The following is a 25,071-nucleotide window of genomic DNA, read 5'->3' as shown; positions in this document are numbered from 1 at the left end:
CTGGCCTCCTGTAGGAGCCTACCTTTCCCTTCAAGGGCCCTGGTACCACAGCCACTCTGTTACTGGGTGAGCACCCTTTTCACCCACATGGGCCCTGACAGCCTGTGCCAGGCCCAGTGGCTCCATCCTGTGTATGCACCTGCCCTGCTCACAGACAGCCGTTTGGCCCAATTGTTAAGGAGAGGGTGACAGAGTACACAGAATGTTTTAGAAAACTGACCATGGCTGCTGTGTGGAGAACGGGCCCTGGGGAGCCTGTCCAGTGGCCAAGTGTGAAGGACGCAGAGAGGCAGGGCTGGTGTCAGGCCCCATCTGCTGGATTGGGGAGCCATGGATGCTGAGCTGGAGAAGGAAGGACCCCCCAGCCTGGAGGGATCTCGCACTGGGGCTGGAAGGGGAGGTGGGGCTTGTGAGCTCTCTGGGAACGTGTAGTTGAAAGGCGGTCCCAGGGATAAGCTGGAGAAAGCAAAGAGCAGAGAGGGGCGGCTGGGTCAAGGTCAAGGGTCAAGGTCACAGGAAGCCTTAGGGATTTTTTGGGCACCATGGCGGCTTTGGCTTGTTGCTGCTGAACATGTGTGGTGACTGGGAGACGCTCTGGACTGGATGGACACTTGAGTGCCTGGGTGTTAGCTGTCATGCCAGAGGTACACATCTGCCTGTCAGTTTCCATTCCTTGGTCTTAGAAATGTCTTCTCCACTGGGCTTTTCTGTTTCAAACTTAAGCAGCCATGGTGGATGTGCTGGAGGCAGAGCTTGGAGGTATCACTCCACGATCTACACACTGAGCTTTGAGGCAGGCTGTGGGATCGGCTTGTATGGGGTGTGGATTTGCTCGCTGAACCCTTTCGGCCTTGGGTTCTGGGGCGTGAATGGCTCTGTAATCCGAGGAGCTGATGTGCCCAGGTCATCCTGACGGTGCCTTTGGCGCTGTGTCTTCCTTGGATGTGACTTGTGTTTCCCTGTGCTCAGCCAGGCCAACCTTGCCCTGCACTGGCCTCCTTGGCCTGCTGGGAGCAGGTGGGGCTGCTGCGGGGCCCCGTGATGGGATAGGAGGTGGGGCGATCCCAGCTCTGCCCTGGGTGGCGAGGGGCTATGCAGTTGTCTGCTCACAGCCTTCTCACAGTCCTTGCCTTGTGCTTCTTGTCCAGCTGTTCAGTCAGGAGACGGTGATGAAGTTTGTGCCGCGCTACAGCCTTGTCCTGGAGCTCAGCGACAGCGGGGCTTTCCGGAGAAGCCTGCACGACCCCGATGGCCTGGTGGCCACCCACGTGAGCGAAGCGCATGAGCATGATGGGTACCTGTACCTGGGCTCCTTCAAGTCCCCCTTCCTCTGCAGACTCAGCCTCCAGTCCGTGTAGCCAACCCGACAGCTGTGCATGCAGGGAGTCAGCCGCTGGGAACCCTGCCTGGCTCAGCTGGAGCCGGGGACGCGGCGCTGCCCACCTGCGCCTGCCAGTCCTCGAGGTGTGGTGGCCACGGCGGCCACGACCCCCAAGGCTGTGTGGGTCCCTGAGGGCCACCCCTCAACTTGGGCTTGACTTTGGGTTTAGAGGGAAGCATAGCGTACCTGCCGGGGAAGTCAAATCTGTGAAGCCATTCTGTTTTTTTATAAAAGCTTTCTAAGTACAGTAATTCTCTAGGGCCTAGGAAACACCATGCACTTTTAACAGGCTCGGGGTCGGTAGACAGAGCTGTAGGGGTCTTGTTGCTCCTGCTTCTGTCCTGCCAGCTGCAGCATCTGGTAGAAAGTGGGGCATGGAAAGGCGGGAGGGGGTGGTAGAGCACAGGTCACGTGCATCGGGGCCGCTGGGAGCTGTGTGAGCTGACTTGGGAGCTGTCTTCTTGAGGGTTGTATGGGACGTGGGCCCGGGTTCCTAGGTGTTCATTCCATATAGCAGAGGGGCATCAATCCCATCCTCCACCTGCTCCTGCCTGGCCTTCCTCTGCACCAGATTCTCTCACGGATAAGATGCCAACTGGGACACCCACAGCCTGAACTGGAGTCCTGATTTTAGCTTCTTGCTAATGTTTCACCTGGGAGGGGTAGTGGTGGTTCAAGCATTTGGGTCCCTGCCACCTGTGTGGGACACCTGGATTTAATTCTTGGCTCCTGGGCATTTGAGGGAGTGAATCAGTGGATGGAGGTTGTCTCTGTTTCTCTCTCTGTCTCTGTCTCTGAAGTAAGGTAAGTAAAAATTTGAGAAGACTCCTGAGTGGGTGCCCAGGAAAGGCAGACTGTTCCCAGCGGCTCAAGGGACTTCCTGGGTTTGTCTGTGAAACTTGGGTGGCCCAAGCACTCAGCACCTGCTGCAGGAGTGTGTTCAGGAGTGTCCTGTGTCCCTGCTTTGTCCTTGACCTCTCGACCCACAGATGTGAAAAGTGCACGTGTTAATGTCACATTTGCTCTAGTGTTAAAAGCCCCAAGTTGCTGTGTATCTTGACAAATACGTCTCCACACTGGAATTAAATTTGCTAATAAATAAAAAAACTAAAAAGACTTTTCGGATGATTAACCTTTTCTGATGGTGTGGCCGAGGACGGTGGCTTTTTAACAGCAACTGAAGGGAAACTGCGGGACCCCTCTCAGGGCAGGGCCAGGGCTCAGGCTGCCCACCTCCAGCACCAGCTCATCCTTTGTAGTCAACACTGCACGGTCTCCTTTCCTTCCTGGGTGTTGGTGAGGGCACACACGAGATGGGTTCTCAGCAAGTGTTTGAAATAACTTGATAGATACAGCATTTTAAATAGGTAATAGCACAAGCGTTAAGAGAGAATTGGTAGGTGTGGTGCAATTGGAACCATTTTTGTTGTCACAATGGGCAGGCCTCAAGTTAGCGGTAAGCCAGCAGGCTGATGGCTGGTTAGACAAGAGGCAGAGGTTGGCATTAACCCAGTTGGTGCAACCTATGTCATAATAGATGAAAACTGTTAATATTGTTTTATATGACCCGCAAGGCAGCAAGTTGAATACTCATTAAATACTTTTTAATAGCTCACAATGAGCCTCCTATCGTAGATAGACAAGAACATTAAGGGAATACCCAATTATTCTTTTTTTTTTTTTTTTTTTTTGGACAGGCAGAGTAGACAGTGAGAGAGAGAGAGACAGAGAGAAAGGTCTTCATTTTTTCCATTGGTTCACCCCTCAATGGCCACTGTGGCCGGTGCACCATGCTGATCCATAGCCAGGAGCCAGGTGTTTCTCCTGGTGTCCCATGCGGGTGCAGGGCCCAAGCACTTGGGCCATCCTCCACTGCACTCCCTGGCCACAGCAGAGAGCTGGCCTGGAAGAGGAGCAACCGGGACTAGAACCTGGGGTGCCAGCGCCACAGGCAGAGGATTAGCCTATTGAGCCGTGGCGCCGGCCCCCAATTGTTCTGTCATTAAAAAAGCTTCTATGGGCTGGGCCTGAAGGTTGACTTTTCAGTTCAGAACAGAGCTTTGGCTTTTACTGCTTCATTCTCACCACGGAAGAGAAGCTGGGAAATTGTTTTTTCACGATTTTGAGCAAGGGAGTCTCGACTTTGACCCAGGTGTTGATTCTCTCTGTACGTGTCACTTCCTGTGTTTTACGTGCTAATTTAGCATGGCAAAGTGCAAACTGCTCTTCTCACTAGGTCGGATATGCTTTTGCTGTACACAGAAGTGGGGTTTGCTCCAGTGTGAATCACTAGCACCCATGGAAAACTAGGCAGGTGACCCACAGCTTGCCTCTAGTGCCCATTACAGAACTCCATCAGGGTTCAGTTACTGCCTTTTGCAGGACGGGGATCCCTGTCTGAGCACTTTATGATCATCACACACTGGCAGAGTGATGTGGATGTTGAAAGTCTTTCACATCCACCGACTTTTAAATGACAGGAGGCAACGCGGTCTCATTGTACAGCTCTCAGAGCTGTGGCTGGCATACAGCTGAACCAAGACTCCCGTGCCACGGCTGAGAATGCCCTCCTGAGGCTGGAGAGCCGGTGACAGGATGGCCTTCTCAGGCCTGGCTGGGCAGTGGGTCGCAGCGGGGCTCTGGCAGTGAGGCTGCTCGCCGATGGCTCCCTGGGGAGTGGTCCCAGCGCTCTGCCCCACCTGCCCATCCATGCAAGGGCAGCTGTGCATTTGCCAAGCCCTTCTGATCCCTTGGGCCTCAAGGGCAGCACAGAGGACTCTGGTGGAGCCCACCCTCCTCATGGGAAGAGAGCACAGCTCAGAGCTGGCAGCTAGTCTGCCTTGCCAGTTCTTCCTGCCCACAGACCTGCCTGATTGTGGCTGCATTGGTCTTCAGGAGGTTTTAGCTGGCAACAAAAGGGCTGGACAGTCCCAGAGCTTTATGGAGGCAACTTAACTCAGACAACTTGGTGAAGGGAGCCCCTCACAGCACTCACCCGCCCTTCCTGACCACACCCTTTAAAAGGTAACATACACAGCCTTTGCTTTGAGATGGTCAGCTCTTTACTTAGCATTGTGCATCCACACAAGGTCCTGATGCCAGGAGCATGCTTGCTTTCCCTGCCTCCCACCTTTCCAGTGCTGCTTGCTGAGACCCTGGGTGGATGCTGGGACCCCCACTCGCTGAGGTCAGCCTGTGTCTGCTGTGGCCCCGACTCCAGTGACTTTGATCCGAGGACTCGGTCCCCTATGCTCCGGCCCTGGGTCCAGGTGCGAAGCATCAGCAGAACAGCTGATTGGAGAAGAAAGTGCAGTGTAACATAGGTAGCAGTGGGCGCCGCCCTTCTGTCCTTGGCAGCGACCTACTGGATCATCCATCACGTGTCTGTCGCAGCCACGGTCTTGCCCAGGAGTCAGTGACAGCGGAGAACGGGTACCTCCACCTTCTGGAGCCAGGGGATTACCCAGACCTCGGAGTAGCAGCTCAGGGTCTGCAAGAAACAAGGGCCCACCTGGGAATCCACCTGGCCGCCCCGGACCCCTGCCCCAGATTGCCGCATGCACACACACACCTGTGCCCGAGGGACTGCTGGCCAGTTACAGAGTCAGCATGCGTGTGTGTGCGCATGTGTGCATGTACATGCTCCTCACCAAGGCATTCTCCCCCAATCCCCACTTTTTATTCTGGAAAATGTCAAGCTTAAGAAAACTTGAAAGGATGATTGAGGACATTTACTTTGCACCTACATCTTGCCACATCTGGTTTTTTTCTCCCTGCGGAGAGAGGTATCATGTCCTATACACTGCATATACAGCTCTATCTATCTATGCAATTTCTGAGTGATCTCAAAGCAGGTCTTCTCCCACCCGTCTACTCCCCTGTTCTCCCACATCATGGCAGTGCAGGAACTCAGGAGGTGATGCTAGGGTACTGATGTGAGCAGGGGCTCAGACCTACCTGCTTCAGGGTATGGTTGCTTTGGAAGTCACAGTTGTCCAGCTGGGCGTGCGAGGTTTTCCTGCAGGTGGTTCGGCTGAATTCCACCTCAAGCATATATTTTAGGCCTTTCACTATCTGCAGAGAACGTGAGCAGAGGCTGGTGTTTTAAGGCTGGGTGGAAGAGACGGCAGCTCCTGCACCAACCAGCACTGGTGTGCCGACACAGGTGAGGAGGGAGACAGCTGGTGTGGAGGTCAACTCGGGATCCCCAGGAAGCGGGGAGCAGGCAGCTGCATCGTGGCCCCTGCCATTCCCTCCCTCCAGCAGAGTGCCAGCTCCTGGTTGGATCCCACACTAAAGGAGTGACCTCAGGCCAGGCTTGCCTTTGGGTTGCCCTGGCCCCCAGGCTGAGGGCAAAGTCCTTACTTGTTCCCTCTCTCTCCTCGGAGACAAAACGAAGCCACCTGAGTGGGAGATGCACCTGCTGTGAATGTTACATGGCTCCTGTGGCAAGCACTGCTGGCTTCTCCCTGTACCCCCTCCTCCCTGCTGCTGGAAACTGTGTTTTGAGTTTCAGAAGAGCCCTTTTGGGGCTGGTGCTGTGGCATTAGTAAGGCCACCTCTTAGCAACTCAGGCATTCCATATGGGTACCAGTTCAAGTCCTGGCTGCCCCACTTCCGATCCAGCTCCCTACTAATGCACCTGGGAAAGCAGCAGCAGATGACCCAGGTGCTTGGGCTCCTGTGCTTACCTGGGAGACCTGGATGAAGCTCCTGGCTTCAGCCTGGCCCAGTGCTGGCCATTGTGGCCATCTGGGGAGTGAACCAGTACATGGAAGGTCTGTCTCTCTCTAACTCTGACTTTTAAAATAAATTAAAAAATCTTAAAAAAAAAAAAAAAAAAAAAAGCCCTTCTCCAATTGGCCTTGCCAGTGACCTGGCTCATTTTTAGTCTCAGCCCCATCTCTAGTGAAACAAGGTCATCTCCACCATGGCCAAGGTCCAGGGACAACCTCCCATCCCCCCCTACAAGGAGGACAGGACACTGGGTCCAGGGCATCCTACTGACCTCTCTGGAGGAGGCGGTGCCTCAGAGGACCTGACAGCTCCGAGGCTGGGCCTGGAGCACTGACGCTGGCCACACGCCAGCCTGCCTTCCACAGCCGCTTCCGAACGGGAGACCGTGCTGCTCTCACAGCGACACTTGCCAAAATCACCCTCCTCCTGTGACCCACGGGACCAGAGTTTGGGCCTTCCCCTCAGAGCAGAGCCTCTGCACTGCCCCCTACCTCCTCCAGCCTCCAGCAGGGATGTCACTGAGGGCCAGCTTCCTCCAAGCAAGTGTCAGAGGCCACCACGCAGCCCTCCTGTCGCCTGTGCTGGCTGCATGTTCTTGGACTCAGAGGTAAACGAGGCTGGCTGTGCCCTGTGCGGTCCCTTGGGGGTAGCCATAGGTTACTAAGGGTGTGACCACTCTGCAGGGGACTGTGGGCCATTCAGGCAGGCTGGAGGCAGAGTGGGGTTGTGCATCAGGCAAAGAGGTAAGAGAACTCCGGGTGGGTAGAGCGCAGCACCTAGTCCTTTGGGGCCGAGGCTGGGCGGGGAGCGGGAGGTGGGGCCTGCCCTGGCTGGAGATGCCACGGCCTGCTCTGGGGCGAAGGCAGCACCTCTGTGTGTTTCTCTCCTGTCCCACTTCCTGTGGACTCTGGGCTGGAGGTCTGGTGACTGCCCTGGGTGACAGGTTTTAGCCTTGGTGTGCCTCAGCTGGTGGTGGGGTGTGTTTGTGGGGGTGGTGAGGTGAGGGTGGGGCCGGTGCCGCTCAGCTCCCCAGGGCCCCTCACCTGGACCAGGGCCCTGCGAACAAAGGACTCCTTGAACAGGAAGATGTCGTCTGTGCAATTGTTGAACCTCTCCACGCTGTGCCTGGCTGCGGCCAGGACTCCAGGGTCATCCGTCTTGATGGTCTCGGGGAATCCTGGCTTCAGGCCCGAGTTAAGATCTTGGGAACAAAAATCTGAAAAACAACGAGATGAGCACAACAATGATCGCGGGAGCCTTGCAGTGGGTGCCATGCCTTGTGCCTGGGCAGGCCCCCTCTCCTACCCACCCCACCCCACCCACCCCATAATGCCTTTGTTGTGTTTCCCTTAGCACCCCTGCTCCCCAACCCCCGCAGCAGGACCTGTGGACAGGATGTGGCCTGGGGTGTTAGGGGAAGGGCCCCCGGCCTCCACCCCTCTGCATGCCCCAGCCTAGTGGGTCACGTGGTAGTGCTGACCTGGTCCTGCCTCCCCACTTGTGCACAGCTCTCTGGCTTCTCTGTGCCCAAGCCCTTGCTGGGGATGACGGCCGCTGAGCCCAAGTGTAGGCAGCTGCAGTTCTGTGTCTTTTCCACGTCTTCCCATGCGAGGGAGGCATACTCGGCTTCCCTCCCAGCCGCATCTCAGCGTCCGTGCCAGAGCTGGACCCTGGCATCCCTTTGACTGCCAGAGAGCCGAGGTGGCAGATGGCCTGGGGTCTGGCTCGGGGGAGACCCTGAGCTGCTCGCTCCTTTGTCCAGCTTCTTTCTAGCCCTTTCCTGCCCCCTCCTCCTGCTGGGCACGCAGAAGCTTCTTACGGTGTCCTGCAAAGCAACACGCAATGAAAGCATCAGCATGGCAAGAAAGCAGAGCAAGTGAGGTGGGGGAGTCGGGGTGCAAGGTGCGTCTGTGGGGGTGCTGGTCTGAACAGATCTGTAGGGAGACTCCAAGGGCCCTGTTCTGAGTTGAGGACTGAGTCCCAGCACTCAGCAGAGCAGGACAGCTGAAGAGGGGTCTGGAGAGCTGGGGGAGGGGCAAGGTTGGGCCAGGCACTGGTGTCTGGTCCTTCCAGGCACAGAATTTGCCTTTTATTACAAAGCGGAGGGGGCCAGTGCTGTGGCGTAGTGGGTAAAGCTGCCACCTGCAGCACCGGCATCCCATATGGGCGCTGGTTCTAGTCCTGGCTGCTCCACTTCTCATCCAGCTCTCTGCTGTGGCCTGGGAAAGCAGAAGATGGCCCAAGTCTTTGGGCCCCTGCACCTGCTTGGGAGACCTGGAGGAAGCTCCTGGCTCCTGGCTTCAGATTGATGCAGCTCTGGCCATTGCGGCCAACTGGGGAGTGAATCAGTGGATAGAAGAACCCCCGCCCCCACCTCTCCTCTCTGTGTAACTGACTTTCAAATACATACATCTTAAAAAAAAAAACCAAAGAGGAGATGAATGTGAGTGTTAACGCAGGCTTCATACAGCCACAAGTGAGTGCTGCCTCATGAGTGGCTTGAATCTGGGCTTCTCTATTTTTCACTTTGTCCATAAAAGTCATGAAGTGCTTATATGTTACATAAAAATTTAAAAGTTTTGGAAGAATTATAAGTACATTGGAAAGGGGACTGGGAGAATAGGGAAGAGGAGTTTTAGGTTTATAAATCTTTTTTCTTCCCCCCTTAAGATGTATTTATTTATTTGAAAGGCAGAGTTAGAGAGGGAGAGAGGTCTTCCATCAGCTGGTAAACTCCCCAAATGGCCGCAACGGCCAAGACTGTGCCAGATCAAAGCCAGGAGCTAGGAGCTTCTTCTGGGTCTCCCATGTGGGTGCAAAGACCCAAGAACTTGGGCCATCTTCCTCTGCTTTCCCAGGCACACTAGCAGGGAGCTGGATTGGAAATGGAGCAGCCGGGTCTCCAATCGGCGTCAATATGGGATGCTGGCGCAGCAGGTTGCAGCTTTACCTGCTATACCACAGCTCCAGCCCCTAAACCTTTTACTTCTTCAGAGTTTCCAGAACTATCAGTGTGCCAGAAGTGAGAGAGCCAGGCTGCATATAAGGCAGGTACTGGCCAGTACCACTGGCAAGCAGATTAACATGAAGAAACTTAATGTGAAAGTCCCTCCTTGGTGGTAGGGCCCAGGCGGGAGGTGGGGATACTCTAGCTGGCTCCTGGGTTAGGAAGAAATGGAAACTCCAGGGGGTCAGCCCTGTGGTGCAGCTGGCTAAGCCTCAGCCTGCCACACTGGCATCCCATATGGGCGTTGGCTCACAACCCTGCTGCTCCACTTCTGATCCAGCTCCCTGCTAATGCACCTGGGAAAGCAGTGGAAGATGCCCCAAGTGCTTGGGCCCCAACACTGGAGACCCGGAAGAAGCTCCTGGCTCCTGGCTTCAGCCCAACCCAGCTGGTGTGGCCATTTGGGGAGTGAACCAGCAGATGGAAGATCTATCTCTCTTTCTCTCTGTATCTTTTCTCCTCTCTGTAACTTTGCCTTAAAAAAAAAAAAAAAAGCCTTAAAAAGAAATAGCAGCATGAATCCAACAGGGGAAAGCAGATCTGAGTGTTCCCTGGGGATAACATGTCCCCTTCCCCAAAGGGACCCAGAGGAACACCTGTTACCTGGGCCTGGGGTTGGGTACTAGACAGTAGCTGCAGGCTGACCGGCTCCTTGTCCGAGAAAAGGTTGGGGCTGGAGGGTGCTCGGGGCTGTGCTGGCCACAGAGCAGTGCCGAGGCAGTGAGCACCTGTGCACGGATATAAAATGCTGAGTAGTTTGGAGAGGGGGCAGTGGACCTGGCGCCCTTTCCCTGGGACTCATGTCACACATGAGTGTCCTCAGAGGCCAGGCCCTGCCACAGACAGGTTTGAGAAAAGTGGAGGACTTGGCCACATAAGCACCTGGGCGTGTAGCTCCTTCCAACTCCTGTCCCTGAACGGCTTGGACCTGCTCCAGGGACTGAGGACAGACGGGGGTCCCTGCACCCCATCCCTGCTATCACCAGCGTTCCGTGCATTATGGAAATCTAGGGCCTCTCCTCTCCCTAGTGCTGAGGTTCAGAATGGGGGGCAAAGCTTCCAAGCAACCTGTGCTGTTTCTTACTTAAAAATGCATTTTTTCAGGGCTGGCGTTGTGGTAACAGGGGGTTAAGTCTGTAACATGGGCATCCCATAAGAGCGCCCGTTCAAGCCCCAGCTGCCCCACTTACAATTCAGCTCCCTGCTAATGTACCTGGGAAAGCAGTGGAAGATGGCCGTAGTGCTTGGTCCCCTGGTACCCATGTGGGAGACCAGGATGGAGTTCTTGCCTCTTCACTTCAGTCTGGCCCAGACCTGGCCCTTGCAGCCAATATGGGGAGTGACAGAAGATCTCTTTCTCTCCCTTTCTCTCTCTCTCTCTCTCTCTCTCTCTCTCTCTCTCTCTCTCTCTCTCCCCCTCCCTCCCTCCCTCCCTCTCTCCCTCTTCCCCCCCACCACTCCATCACTCTGCCTTTCAAATAGATCAGAAAATAAAAAATGTAAAAAGAAGCAGTTTTCCCACACACATTACAGGTGACTCCTGAAGTCCCCTTCCCCCGTGTTTCTCAGACCCCAAGCTCACCTTCTGGGTCATGTTCCACCTGTCCAGCTCCTACAGCCCACCTGGGCGGCCTCTGAATGGGCTTCATTTATTTTTTTTTTTATTTTTATTTTATTTTTTTTTATCTTTTATTTAATGAATATAAATTTCCAAAGTACGTCTCATGGGTTACAATGGCTTTCCCCCCCATACCGTCCCGCCCACCCACCACCCTCCCCTTTCCCACTCCCTCTCCCCTTCCATTCACATCAAGATTCATTTTCGATTATCTTAGTATACAGAAGATCAGCTTAGTATACCTTAAGTAAGGATTTCAACAGTTTGTTCCCACACAGAAACATAAAGTGAAAAATAATAGATGATTTTTTTTAAATGATGATGAAATCAGATCAGACCTATTGTCATGTTTAATCCCAGTGAGAGTCAAGTTGGGAATTGATAGTTTCTTTTTCTTTTTTTTTTTTTTAACAGAAGATCAGTTTAGTGTACATTAAGTAAAGATTTCAACAGTTTGCACCCCCATAGAAACACAAAGTGAAGTAAGCCAGTCCCAAAGGGACAAATACCATATGTTCTCCCTGATCGGTGACAACTGACTGAACACCAAAAAGGAAACCTCCTGAAGTGAAATGGACACTATGAGAAATGGTGACTTGATCAGCATAGCCCTGACTGCTAATGGACAACTTAATACATTATCCCTCATAGTATTTTTTTTTGTCTGTTCTACTTAATATGACTGGTTTAATTCTGTAATTATCACACAGTTATTCTTAAGTGTTGAAAATTAACTGAAATGTGATCCCTGTTAAACATAAAAGTGGGTATAAGAGAGGGAAGAGATGTATAATTTGGGGCATGCTCGGGCTGACTTGCCCCAATTGGTAGAGTTGGAAACATACTAGGGGATTCCAATTCAATCCCATCAAGGTGGCATGTGCCAATGCCATCTCACTATTCCAAGTGATCAATTTCAGTTCACAATTGATCATAATGAAAGGACTAAGAGTCAAAGGGAGCACATAAACAAGTCTAGTATCTGCTAACACTAACCGATAGAATAAATAAAGGGGAGAGTGATCCAACATGGGAAGTGAGATACTCAGCAGACTCATAGAATGGCGGATGTCCTAAATAGCACTCTGGCCTCAGAATCAGCCCTAAAGGCACTCGGATCTGGCTGAAAAGCCCATGAGAGTATTTCAGGCATGGAAAGCCAAGACACTCTGGCAAAAAGATCTCTGTGAGTGAGATCCCAGTGGAAAGAACAGGTCTTCAAAGAGGGAGGTGCCTTTCTCTGAAGGGAGGAGAGAACCTCCACTTTGACTATGACCTTGTCTAAACAAGATAAGAGTCGGAGAACTCAAGGGGCTTCCATAGCCTTGGAAACTCATGACTGGTGCATAGGGAGATTAATGATGCCATAAACAGGAGTGTCAATTTGTAAAGTCAACAACAGGAGTCACTGTGCACTTACTCCTCATGTAGGATCTCTGTCCTTAATGTGCTGTACACTGAGGCTTAATGCTATAATGAATGGGCTTCATTTAAATGCAGGACACACACATGATGCGTATGGACCCTTCACGACCACCTCTGAGATCTGAACTGCAATGCAGGCTCCGACCTGCAGGTGGCACCAAAGCTTGGGGCCACGGTCAGTGACCAGGGCTTGAGTTCCCCAGTGATACCACCCACTGGGCAGGCCCCCTGTCCTCCAAGAAAAGACCGGCAAATAGTGCTGCAGCGGATTCATCTGGGCCTCTGTGACACGGCGGTCACGAGGGCGTGTGTAGGGGAAGATGCAGTGGGGAGCACCTGCATGTAGCAGGGAAGGGGTGGGTTCTGTGGAAGCTGTACCTTCCTCTTTTAGGAGTATTCTAGGTGTGACCCCAGCGGGGTGGGGAATCCCAGTGTGTGAAGCCACCCCCACCCCCGAGGGATCCCAGGCACTGGGCACTGAATACGGGCAGCCTTGCTAGTCTCCTCTGTGTCCCATGTCTCCTGGGCTGGGGAGACACCGTGTTCGGGGCCGAGGTGCTGCTGGGGCTCTCAGGGAGGACCCCTGCTAGCCCCCACTCCCGTCTCTCAGGGCTTACAGTCTGGAGGCCTCACCCAAGGACTGGGGTGGTAGGAAGTGAGTGTCCAGTTCAGGGGGACTGTGTCCATTCTGCCCCCTCCCACTGCCCCGGGGGATGAGTCCCTCAGCTCATCCATGCTCCTCTGCTCCTCTCACCTGATGCCATCAAAGCTGAATTGGGGTTCACGCCATCAATTGCAAGGGTGCACAGGTCCCCATGTGAAGAGGGATGAGCAGGTTCATGCTGCCAAGGGCACACGTGTCCCCTTATCTCTCCCTGGATTAGTCCTGGCCTTGGTTCACTGGCACCTATGCAGGGTGGGAGTCCCAACCCTGCCTCTCTCGGGCTGTGCAGCCCTGAGTGAGCTGCTTAACCTCTCTGAGCTTTCACATCTTCATCTGGAACTCGGGGATGATGATGGCAGCAACCTCACAGCGGGTGGTGAGAAGGAAGGAGACACCGCATGGGGCACACTTAGCAGTGGACGATGTGCAGTAGTTATCAATACGCCAGTCTGGCCACCGAGAGGGGCTCTAAGAGCAAGCAGACATGCCCTTGGGGAACAGAAATCAGCACTGGGAAGAAAGGATGCAGTGGTTCCCTGACCTCCTGGCCTGGAGGGGGCGCTGTCTCTCCATGTAGGGCATAATGCTCCCAGCCCGAGATGCTTATGACCAAAGAGTGACAGCACCTTGAGGATGAAAGAGGAGACAGCTGACCCCAGGTCAGGTCCCTGCCCTGGCTGGAGGGGGCAGGGGTAGGGCATGGCTGGCAGCCCGTGGGGCTTCCTGGAAGAGACGCCAGCCTGGAGGAGAAAGAAGCGCATTTTGCTTGTAATCTACAGCTAAAGGGTAGCGGGAAGCCGTGTGGCAATTTCCTGTGTCCTGGAGGGCCCTGGTGGACAGGTGCTGTGAGGGTTCAGCTTCTAGCTCACGGGTGCTGAGAAAAGCCAGATGCCCATAGGGCCCCACCCTGGGGTCCCTGCTGTCCTCGTTCTCACCCTCCCCCTCCCTCCAACACCAGCAGGTTCTGGGATCCGTTGTCAGATGAAGCAAGAGAGAGGCTGCAGGGCTGCAGGCTGAGGTGGGGGCCCAGGTTCCCCTGTCTGTCCTCCCCGGCCGGGCAGAGGGGCTTCCAGGCGCTCACTCTGGCCTGCCAGAATCCCCAGAAACAGCTGTGGTGCTGGGGTCCAGCTCATGGGCCCAGACTCTGGCAGCCAGGCCAGCTCAGGCCAGCCCAGGCCCATCGCAGGCCACCACACCTCTACTCCCTGAGCCGCTTCTGCTCAGCCCCTCTGGGCCCAAGGTGGGGATGCACGTGGTCATTTTCCCATTTCATAGATGATGGAATTGAGCCTTGGGAACATTCCAAGATCCCGCAGCTATGGGGCAGGAGGGCAGTCTGGGGTGCTTTGAGGTTTCCTATGCCGGTATGGGCTCCGCCTCCTCCATCTGGGGTTCAGTGGCCGAGACCAGGTTTGAACGGGGAGGCCCTCTGGGCCAGCCAAAGAGAAAGCAGGACCTGGATATGCCAATAAAGTCCAGCTGTCAAGGGGTGCCCCCGCCCCAGTCCTGTCCCTGCCCTGGCCCTGCTCTGTTGGAGACTTCAGAACCTTAAGGGTAATTCCTCCCAGGCACCACCAGAGGGCAGCCTCTCCAGGAGACTTCTTCACTGTGCATAAGCAGCTGCCCCCACATCTCCCCTGGATGCACACCAAACACAGCAGCAGGCTGGGGTCAGGACAGGGCAGGGGCAGAAGCCCCCCTGCCTCCGTGGCCTAAGCTGATATCGGGTGTCCTGCTGACTCTGGGCCTCCAAGTGTGGGCCACGTGTTTGTGGGGAAGGTGGGGGGAGATCACCCCGGGGGACACACCCCATGGCTTGTCCCCCTCACTGACAGCGGAAGCTGCACCCCCACACCAGCCCTGTTCTCCAGGTCCCCAAGTCACAGCACTCACCCTGCACCCTTAGGTGTAAGAAACTGACGGGCCCCCAGCGTCACTGAGCCCTGATGTCCAATTCACCGTTGGGGGGGAGGGGGAGTGTGAGGCCGTCCACGAACCTGTGGTCTTGGGTACCCTCATCTGGTCACCTTTGGTCAGACTCTGGCCCCAGAGTGGGTGCTGTCCCCGCTGCTGGGCCCTGGGCTGCGGGGAACTTGAGTAGGTCCCAGCCCTCTGGCACCTGCTGCTTCCTCGCCCCTCCACGGTCTATGCGGGCAGCAGAGGGCACTACCCAGCTCCCTCCGCCAGCAGGCAGGCAGGTGCTCCTTGGCTGTGTTACCTGGGCAGGTGGCCACTCATCCAGCTGTGCCTCTCTGTTTGTCTCCTCTTCCTCCTCGCCCCTTCCCCTGTGCTGACCTCCGGGGTGCAGACTTAGGGTCCCTGCGGCCAGGTGAGGGGACAGAGAGGAACAGTGCACAGCAGGCGCACCCTCTGAATGCTGCCTCCGCACGGTCCCGCGGGCTCCAAGCCGGGAAAGTGAGACCCCAGGCGAGGAGGAAGCTTGGTCAGTCTCTGGAGGCTGGGGGCAGCCAGGGGAGATTCCCCCTTACCTGGGGAACGGGCTCCTGCGGTGAGCACCACGAGGCAGCAGAAGGCAAGCAGCGCCCTGGCCGGCCGCATGACTGCGGGGCAGCTGCACTGCAGGTCGGTGAGCGGTGCTGGGCTAGAGTGCAGGGAGCCGAGCCTGCCCTATAAACCCCCACCTCCACCTTGCGCAGGGGCTGGGCCAGGGCGGGGCTGGGGGGGGGGTGCTTGCTCCAGGCTGGGGAGGGGGTGGCGTCTTGCTGAGTCATTTCGCCCAGAAGCGCTTCATTGCCGCCTCCCTCTCGACCACAACTGGCAACCGCTTCCTTTACAAAGTTTCCAGGCAGCGATAGTTTGCAGGGGAGGAGGAGGAGAAGTGAGACCTGCGAGGGAGCCCGGTGCAACGCCCTCCCGTGCGCTCACGGGGAAGGCTAATGTCTTCAAGAATCCGCGGGGATTTTCAGAAGCCGCGTCGTGTGGTTTTCCTTCTCCAATCGTTCTTCCTCCCTCAATTCCGGCGTTCTGGCCCCCCCCACCCCACCCGGGGGTTGGGACGGGGCGAGAGGCTCAGAGCCTGAGCTTCATCTTGTACGCACTGTGTCAGCCGCAAGTGGCTGATCACTTCCCTTCTCTGGTTCCAAGTCAGCAAAGCAGAGCGAAGAATGGTTTGTGGCTCCAAGGACCTGGACCGCGTGGTCTATGTACATGCCCCGGGGCAGGGGGCTAGGAGGGGGCTTTGGAGACAGACCCCCTCCCCCACCCCAGTTTTAGTACCACTCTGCCGCTGCAAACCTGGGTGATCTCTGGCAAGGTGCCTCAGTTTCCCCCGGTGGCTGCTGCAGTGTCAATGCTCCCGGCTTGGCGTGGAGCAAGCTGCTTCGGAGGGGTCCTGTCCAGACAGGTTGGAGACACCTGAGTCGGAGCAGGGAGACCCGTGTGCACAGGGCTGGCGTCACCCAGGGTGGCTGGGTCAGGGCCCTCACTTTTAACCCAAATCTCAGGGAAAGCGCTGCCCCTACTTCCGCCCCTGGCCCTTCTTGCTTGTACCAGGTTTCAGGCAAGGGGCTGTGGGTTTGTGGGTCCTGGGCAAAGAGCATCATCTCTCAGCTTCTTGCTTCTGAGATCTGTTGTGAGGACTGTGATGGCGGCCACCGTGATGGCAGGCAGCACGGCTCCAGGTATGGTGGCTGCTGTGACCCCTCCCCCCTCCCCATGGCTGTGCCTGGCCCTGGGATCCTCCTCTGGCTGAGACCAAGCAGGAGGCAGGGAGGCAGACTTGATCCCAGGTTGCTGCTGCACTGAGTGTCCTGTTACCCTCCGCTTCATGGGCACTGGACAAAGCTCAGGGTGGTTAGGAGACACCCCAGCACCCAATGTCTTCTCCTAGCTGCAAGCCCTTTCATCCATGAATGCGGGGTGCTGGGCTCCCCCATCCTGTGGCCTCATCTCCCCCAGAGCTGCTGGGCAGGCAGAGGCGCAGGGCGGCCCTGGGTAAGTCACAAGGTGCACCCTCAACCTGCCTCACTCAAGTAAGAGGGCATTCTCCCCTCCCCTCCATGTCTTGGACCTGGGACATTGACCTTGTGTTTCTGGACTGGACTGGAACTGACATCCCTGGCCTTCCTGGTGCTTGGCCTCAGCCTGTGATTTACACCACTGGCCTGACCTGAGCCTGTGTGGCTGCGTGAGCTGACGCCTGACTACGAATGTCCATTGTTTGAGAGAGCTCCACGGATCTGCTCTCTGGAGAACACGGATGAGCACAGATTGGGTATCAGAGTGGGTTAAAGGAATAGACTTTTTTTTTTTTTTTAAGATGTATTTATTTATTTGAAAGTCAGAGTCACACATGGAGAGATAGAGAGGCAGAGAGAGAGAAAGGTCTTCCATCTGCTGGTTCACTCCCCAAATGTCTTCAACAGCCAGAGCTGCACTGATCTGAAGCCAGGGCCAGGAGCTTCCTCCAAGTCTTCTATGTGGGTGCAAGGGCCCAAGGATGTGGGCCATCTTCTGCTGCTTTTCCAGGCCATAGCATAGAGCTGGATCAGAAGTGGAGCAGCTGGGACTCGAACTGGCGCCTAAATGGGATGTTGGCACTGCAGGCCACGGCTTTACCTACTATGCCACAGCACAGGCCCCGAACAAATTTTAAGAAGGAGTTTTATAAACTGGTTCTGGAGTTTTTCAAATTGGCTCTCTCACCTGATTATCTTTAAAGACAGTTGATGAGGGGCTGGCATGTGGCACATCTATATCTGAGCGCTGGTTCAAGTCCTGGCTACTCTGCATCTGATTCACCTCTTTATGAATCCACCTGGAGAAGGAGCAGAAGATGGCCCAAGGCCTTGGGCCTCAGCCTCCCACAGAGGAGACCAGGAGGGAGTTCCAAGCTCCTGGCTTTGGCCTGGCCCAGCCCTGGCTGTTGCAGCCATCTGGAGAGTAAACTAGCAGTGGAAGATCTCTCTCCTCTCTCACCCTTTCAAATAAACACATGCATCTTTACAAAGACTGCTAATGAATCTCCCTTCTCTGCAGTTTTGGTTTTCCATGGCCAACCGCAGCCTGGCAATATTGAATGAAACTTTCCAGAAGTAAGCAACTCGTAAGGTTTAAACTGTGTGCCATTCTGAGGAGTGTGATGAAATGTCCTGCCACTGTGGCCTCTTCACGCTGGTCGCTTGGTGGCTGTCCCGGTTATCAGATGGGCTGTTAGGGCATGGAGCTGCCTGTGATGAAATGGCCGTTATTTTACTCAGCAGTGGTGTGGAAGGGCAAGCGTGGAGACATGGGCCGTGCAGATACGCCAGGGAGAAGCCATAGGGTGTTTCGTATAAGCGAGAAGGTGAGAGCTTCAGCTGAATTCACAGGGACAGAAGTGTGGACTGAGCTTGTTAACATTTACAGTAAGAACAAATCTCCCCACTGAGCAGCTGTGAGGAAGGAAGAACTCTGGGCTGTTTTTTTTTTTTTTTAAGCTTTAATTTATTTATTTGAGAGGTAGAGTTGTAGACAGTGAGAGGGAGAGAGAGAGAGAGGTCTTCCATCCACTGGTTCACTACCCAAATGGTTCTGGAGTTTTTCAAATTGCAACAGAGTTGCACTGATCAGAAGCCAAGAGCCAAGAGCTTCTTCTGGGTCTCCTATCTGGGTTCAGGGGCCCAAGGACTTGGGCCATTTTCTACTGCTTTCCCAGGCCATAGCAGAAACCTCGGTTGGAAGTGGAGCCACTGGGACTCAAACCAGTGCCTGTAAGGGATGTCGGCACTGCAGACTGGGGCTTTAATCTGCTGTGCCACAGCACCAGCCCCTATATGCATGATTTAGTGCTATCTGTGGTTTCAGGCATGCACAGGGGTCTTGGGAACTTATACCCTGTGGGAATGACTGCATTTCTGGTAGTAAGGGAGCACTGATAGTTACAGAGAGAGGCAGAGGCAAGAGAGACATAGAACCATCTGCTAGTTCACTCCCCAAATGGCCACAAAAGTCAGAGCTGAGCCCTTCTGAAGCCAGGAGCCAAGAGCTTCTTCCGGGTCTCCCCCATGGGTGCAGGGGCCCAAGCACTTGGGCCATCTTCCTCTGCTTTCCCAGGCACACTAGCAGAGAGCTGGATTGGAAGTGGAGCAGCTGGGACTCGAACCGATGTCCACGTGGGATGCTGGTGCTGCAGGCCTGGGCTTTAACCTGCTGCGCCACAGGGCCAGCCCCAGGGGAAGCACATTTGTGAGTGGATTCCCTAGTATCCTTGGAGAGCACTGTCATCCCTCTTCTATGTAGGGTAGACTTGACAGCGGGAACAAGCAGCCACTCAGCTGAGTGAACTACTGGAGAGACAAAATCTCTCTGATCCCCATGCTTGCTCTTCTTCCTTCTCTCAGCCTCTGGGAGCTTCTCGAACTCAGGTGGGGTTTGCAGGTGACTACCTGAGATGTATAGACACAGCGCGATATCCCCTTGCTGGGGATCCGCTCTCTGGGATGTGATGCAGGGAATTTTGAACCACGAGCCAGGCTGTGTACTGTGCTCAGACCAGTACCAGACCTGCGATAGTCTCCCAACTCAGGGGCTGTGGTCAATGGTTTTGGCTGGATGACCACAGACGTGGAAGGAACATGATTAGACGACCGGTGACAGGGGCTGACATTGTGGTGTAGCGGGTAAAGCCGCTGCCTGCAACGCCAGCAACCCATATGGGCACTGGTGATGTAATTGGAAATGCAAATGGGAACAGACTTGCTTAGCACCTGGCAGAATCCCCCAGTGGCTCCCGGACCTGTGGAGTGAGGGTTTAAGGGTAAGGTCAGGTGGAAGCTTCTAGAACTGCCTCTGCACAGGAGCATAGCAAACCGAAAGCAACACCACATGCCTGGAGGGATGGCGGAGATTCATGTACCTCACCTCCCCCGCCCCCTCCCCACTGCCCCCAGCTCTCCTCCTCGCCTGTGTAGTAGAGAGATGGGTTCCAGGTGATAACGCCAATCACAGCTATTGCACCAGATGCGATTTCTTTGCTCCAGGAAATGCACGAATCCCCTGGCACCTGGTGCGCAACTTTTGATCTGGCAGATGCCTGCTTGTCCATGCTCGTTCACAGAAACCACCAGAAACAGCTTTCTCTCAGCCTCCCTCTGGGGGCATGAACTTCCCAGTCCTGTGTCACAGTGCAGGACACAGGGATCCCGACTGCTTTTCTCAGCCACCAGGCATCATCCCGGTCCGTTAGGTTCAGGACAGGATGCAAATGGACCCAGGGAGCAGCACCGTGGACTGACTGTGAGACGTTAGTGTGACAGAGCTTGTTAGTGGGTCATAGCAGATACTGTTCACTTGACCACGGGCCACCAAGTTAACCATGGGACCATTGCCGACCTGGCTGAGTGCCCCCTCTGTGAAGGGCCCTGTCCAATATGCATGGGTGCTTATGTTAGTGCCATGTCCCTCTGTGTGCAGTATCCATTACTCATGGGTCAGTGTTTCTGTGTGTGCTCCCGGGGCATGGGTAAAAGGCTTCCTATGTGTGTATCTCTGCATGTGTGTGAGCATGTACATGTTAGCGTACATACATGGACATGGTGTGCCTGTATCACTGTGTGTGTGCATGTGTGTGATGGTGATGTGTACTATTTCTATCCCATCCAGGAATAGCAGAACTGCTACAGGAGTACTGGGCTGTATACAGAATTCTTTGGCACTCATTAGTTCATTCATTCATCCTTTGCTATTTTTTTTTAAGATTTATTTGAGGGGCTGGCGCTGTAGCGCAGTGGGTTAAAGCCCTAGCCTGCAGTGCCAGCATCCTATATGGGTGCCGGTTCGAGTCCTGGCTGCTTTACTTCTGATCCAGCTCTCTGCCATGGCCTGGGAAAGCAGTAGAAGATGGCCCAAGTCCTTGGACCCCTGCACCTGTGTGGGGGACCTGGAAGAAGCTCTTGGGTCCTGGTTTCAGATCAGTGCAGCTCTGGCTGTAGTGGTCATCTGGGGAGTGAACCAGTAGATGGAAGTTGTCTTTTCTCTCTGTCTCTCCCTGCCTTTGTCTCTCTCTCTGTAACTCTGTATTTCAAATAAATAAATCTTTAAAAAAAAGAGTTATTTGAAAGGTAGGGTGACAGCGAGAGGAGGGGGGGGAGAGAGAGAGAGAGAGAGAGAGAGAAGGAGATCATTCAATCTGTTGGTTTACTCTCCAAATGGCTGCAACAGTCAGGGCCAGGAAACCTGGAGTTTCATCCAGGTCTCCCTCGTAGGTGGCAGGGCCCCACGTACATGGGCCATCTTCCACTGCCTTCCCCAGCGCATTAGCAGGGAGCTGGATTGGAAGCGGAGCAACTGGGACTTGAACTGCTGCTCCCATATGGGATGCAGGCATTGCAGGCAGTGGCTTAACAATGTTGGTCCCAACATGTGGTCCCTGGGCCAGCAGAATCAGTGTCCTCTTGCAGCTTGATGGACACACAGATTCTTGGTCCCCGCTGCAGCCTGTGGGATGAGACTCTCAGATGGTGGGCCCCGGGCCCCAGCTTCTAACGTCTGAGATGCACTGATACTCCCCACTTGCTGCTTGCCCTGGGATCTTTTCTCATTGGCATGCCCGGTGCCCCTCTGGCCTGCCCTGTGTGCCCATTGCTGACCTTGGCCATGCAGAGAACATGACTTTGCCACTCCCTGGGCTTCAGGCTGGGCTCCCATGCAAGATTCCTGATGCTGGGGTGGTGGAATGGATGTGGGAGGGATGAGGGCTGGGCCAGAGCTCTTGGTGTAGTGAAGCCAAGTGCATGCACACATTTCCCAGCACCCCCCCACCCCCCGTGGATATGGTCACTCCTGCAGAACTCGTGGCTCAGCCTGCAGTGAAGTCACTCAACCTGGTTTCTCCAGGCCTGTCCCAAGCTGCCAGAGGGGGAGGGAGCCGCCCTGCTGTCACCCGGGTGGGCAGGAAGTGCTGTCTGTACCCCCCCCCCCCCAGGAGCCCAGAACGCCTTCCTCTCTCTGTAAATCTCCAGGGAGCCCTTCCTGCCTTGTATCCGGGTGCAAAAGAGGTGCAGCTTAGGCGTCCCCCCCTCCCCTCTACCCCCATCATCCACAGCTCAGCACACAGAGGGTTAAAGTGTGTTGCATTTTACCCTGGGTAGGGGGCTGTCTCATTGCTGGCTGGGCAGGCTCTGCCCGCGGGTCACTGGACAGGTTGCCTTCCATGGACCACTTTTGCAACCTGTAAGGAACACCCAGTAAAGTGTGTGTGTGCAGCTGCTGGATTAGTTACCTAGGGTGAGTGACAGCCACCCCCACCCCCCAGCGCATCTGCCACCTCCCGGGGCCAGGCTCCCATGCTCAGGCTGCAGGCACACGTGGTGCAGGTGCTGGCCAGGGCTGCTGTCCCACTGGAGGTTTGGGGCACGCCTCGTTTCCAAGCTCATTTGCAGGTTCACGTGCTGATTGGCGGTTGTTATTTCTTTGGGGGCTGTATGAAGAGCTTTGGGTTACTACCGTGAAACACTGACTTGCTACAGAAAAAGGGTTTATTTAGCTCACAGCTGTGGACCGAGATGGGGCGGCCTCGTTCGTGGGGCATCTGACGGCAATTGCGGAGCACGTGGCGAGCCAGGACTGGGCTCAAAGGTATGTAATAAGCTTTTTAACTACCTTCTTCCATGAACTCAAGAGGGGACGCCCCCTCCACTTAAGCGGCTCCCACGAGGTTCTGCAGGTTCCATTGCGCCCCCTGGAGGCCAAGCCTGTGTCTCACGGGCCTGGGAGGGCAACCTTAGCGGTCAGGCTGCGGTTTCAGTTCCGTGCTGGCCGCTGACCGGAGACCACCTTCGGGCCCCAGCCTCAGGGACTTTCCTAGGCAGCCGCTCGCTTCCTTAAAGCCCGCCTGGGAGAGCGAGGGGGGTCAGAAAAAGCGCGTCACAACCTTCCGCGGCCTTGTTCTGTTGGTTAGAGGCAAGTCACGGGCCCTGCCTACCTGCTCGCTCAGGGAGGGAGGGGAGCAGGGGGCCGGGGTCCCGGAGCCTGCAGCCGCCCTCGCTGAAGCTCACTCATTGGCTGTCTCCATTGAAGATGCTGAGGGAATGGGTTTCCCGGTTGTCCACGTGAGATAAGGATTCAGAGCAAGGACCTGAGTAAGGGAGTAAGAGAGGGAGTGAGGGAGGGAGGGGGGAGGGACAAGGGAGGGAGGAGGAGGAGGGAGGGAGAGGAATGAGAGAGAGGAGGAGGGAGGGAGGAGGAGGGAGGGAGGGAGAAGTGAGGGAGGGAAGAAGGGGGAGGGAGGGGTGAAGGAGGAGAGAGAGAGGAGGGAGGAGGAGGAGGAGGGAGGGAGAGGAATGAGAGAGAGGAGGAGGGATGGAGGGAGAGGAATGAGAGAGAGGAGGAGGGAGGGAGGGAGAGGGAGGGAGGGAGAAGTGAGGGAGGGAAGAAGGGGGAGGGAGGGGTGAAGGAGGAGAGAGGGAGGAGGAGGGAGAAAGGAGGGAGGAGGAGGGAGGGAGGGGAAGGGGGAAGGGGAGAGGGAAGGGACAGAGGGGAAAGGAAGGGGAAGGGAGGAAGGAGGGAGAGAGGAGGGAGGAGGAGGGAGGAGGGAGAAAGGAGGGAGGAGGAGGGAGGGAGGGGAAGGGGGAAGGGGAGAGGGAAGGGACAGAGGGGAAAGGAAGGGGAAGGGAGGAAGGAGGGAGAGAGGAGGGAGGAGGAGGGAGGGGGAGGGAGGAAGGAAAAGGGAAGGAGGAGGGGGGAAGTGTGACCCAACCTCCTTTTAGGCTCCTGTGGGGCTAGGAGGTGGTGATGTGGGCCCGGCTCACAGCAGGCCTGGATGACAGGAGGGGTTTTGTGCTCGTCCTCATAGCTGGACACTATTTCCCAAGCCGCATGGTGTCAGGAGAGTGTACCTGGCCACACTCTGCAGGCACATGCCTGAGGCTTGTGTGGGTGAAGAAAACCCCATGTCCGTCTCATGCAGGCCCTCTAAGAGCTGCTTGAAGGTGGGGCAGTTAGACACCTGGTCCCACGCTTCTGCATCCACACAGCAATCAGCCACAGATAGAAACTATTTGGAAAATAATTGTGTGTGTCCCAGACTGCCTTGCTTTGCTTGTCACATTCCCTAACCAATACAGTGTAGCAGTCCAGACCCAACATCATGGATGAGTTAGGAGTTCTAAATCCTCTACAAGTGATTTGAAGTATACACGAGCAGGTGCCTGCCACAGGCAAAACCATGCTGTAGAAGCTTTGAGTCCAGCGTCTGCAGGTTCAGGGCCAGGTCTTCACAGGTGCCCAGGAGTTGCACCTGTGTTTGTCCACAGGAGCTTCTCTGACTGTTGCCTGGGGGCTAGGGTGGGATGGGGAACCCCAAATATCGGGGACAGGGGAGGCTGTGAGCCCTGCAGGGAGCGTTGAGGAGGCAGGCAGGTCTGGGGCGTTCCTGGGTGGGGTCATCAGGGGACCCCTGCCACATTGGGCTTCAGGCAGTGGACGCTGATTCTGGGTGGTGGGGACCTTGTGGGATGGCAGGTGTGTGTGGGAGGGGTCTGGTTGTTGGGCAGCTTGGATTGGAGCCCAGTGCATCTGCACCAAGGCACGTGGGTGGGCCCTCTGTGGTTGGCAGGCATCAAAGGCCAGCATATAGGAGGTCAGCCCCCAGCCTGTGTCCAACCTGAAGAGAAGAGGGGAGGAATCTTTGGTTCCGAGAGTCTCATGAGGCTAAACTGAAACACGGCTGCTGGTGGAGCCTGGGGCGGGCCCCGCACGTGACAGTCTGGAAAAGCTGCATCCGACCTTGGCTTTGGGGGTGGGAAAAACCCATTCTCTGGATGACAGGACAGAGGTCAGCCTATCTGCAGCCCAGGCTGCTTGTGCTCTGGGCAGTCAGCTGACCTGGGCCCAGCCCCCAGAGCTGCCACACTGGCTTGGGTCAGTATGGCTGGGCAGATGGAGATAATCAGAATAGTTGACACTTATTGACTGCCTCCTGTATGCATGGTAGCAAAGTAGTCCAGTGAAGTGTCATCCTAACCCTGTCTATGAGTAAACTCACTGTCCGGATGAGAAATGGAGGTGCAGGCAGGTGAAGCTCTCTTTACCCAGCCAGCAGGGGGCGCCTCTCAAAAGTGCATCTGCCTGCCAGTGTGGGGAACATTCTAGAACCCCAGCACCCTAGCATCCAGAGGGTGCTAGTCTGGAGGGTCCCTTCCAGATGCTTTTGCCTGACATGTGACATCAGAGGCACAGCTGTGCTTGGGCTAAGCAGCTGCTTTGGGTGGGTTCTAAGCTTGGGCTTTTGGTGTGAGCTG

General features: G+C 55.5%; 2 protein-coding genes across 5 annotated transcripts in view; one reads left to right on the top strand and one right to left on the bottom strand.

Moving 5' to 3' along the window:
* APMAP (adipocyte plasma membrane associated protein) overlaps window positions 1-2,497 on the top strand; it is a 43,752-nt gene extending 41,255 nt beyond the window's left edge. For all 3 annotated transcript variants that reach the window (XM_089307387.1, XM_002721540.6, XM_089307386.1), the window contains one exon: window positions 1,149-2,497. In XM_089307387.1, coding sequence (XP_089163513.1) covers window positions 1,149-1,358 — 210 coding nt within the window. In that variant the 3' untranslated portion in view covers window positions 1,359-2,497. The remainder of the gene's footprint in view (window positions 1-1,148) is intronic.
* A 1,923-nt stretch (window positions 2,498-4,420) lies between these two features.
* Window positions 4,421-15,436, bottom strand: CST7 (cystatin F). Of its 2 annotated transcripts, XM_070051446.2 has the most exons (5): window positions 15,322-15,436; window positions 7,599-7,943; window positions 7,162-7,334; window positions 5,339-5,455; window positions 4,421-4,871 (listed from the first exon to the last, which is right to left on the bottom strand). In XM_070051446.2, exons 2-5 carry the CDS (start codon window positions 7,723-7,725, stop codon window positions 4,794-4,796), a joined length of 495 nt encoding a protein of 164 aa, XP_069907547.2. In that variant the 5' UTR covers window positions 7,726-7,943; window positions 15,322-15,436; the 3' UTR covers window positions 4,421-4,793. The 2 variants fall into 2 exon arrangements, with proteins under 2 accessions (XP_069907547.2, XP_002721587.1); XM_002721541.6 differs by lacking the exon at window positions 7,599-7,943.
* Between the last annotated feature and the right edge of the window lie 9,635 nt (window positions 15,437-25,071).

This window comes from Oryctolagus cuniculus, chromosome 11, assembly GCF_051225735.1.
Source record: "Oryctolagus cuniculus isolate XC-2025 breed Fujian yellow rabbit chromosome 11, ASM5122573v1, whole genome shotgun sequence".
NCBI lineage: Eukaryota > Metazoa > Chordata > Mammalia > Lagomorpha > Leporidae > Oryctolagus > Oryctolagus cuniculus.
The sequence above is the reverse complement of the archived record's forward strand: the minus strand, read 5'-3'. Positions and strand labels throughout refer to the sequence as shown.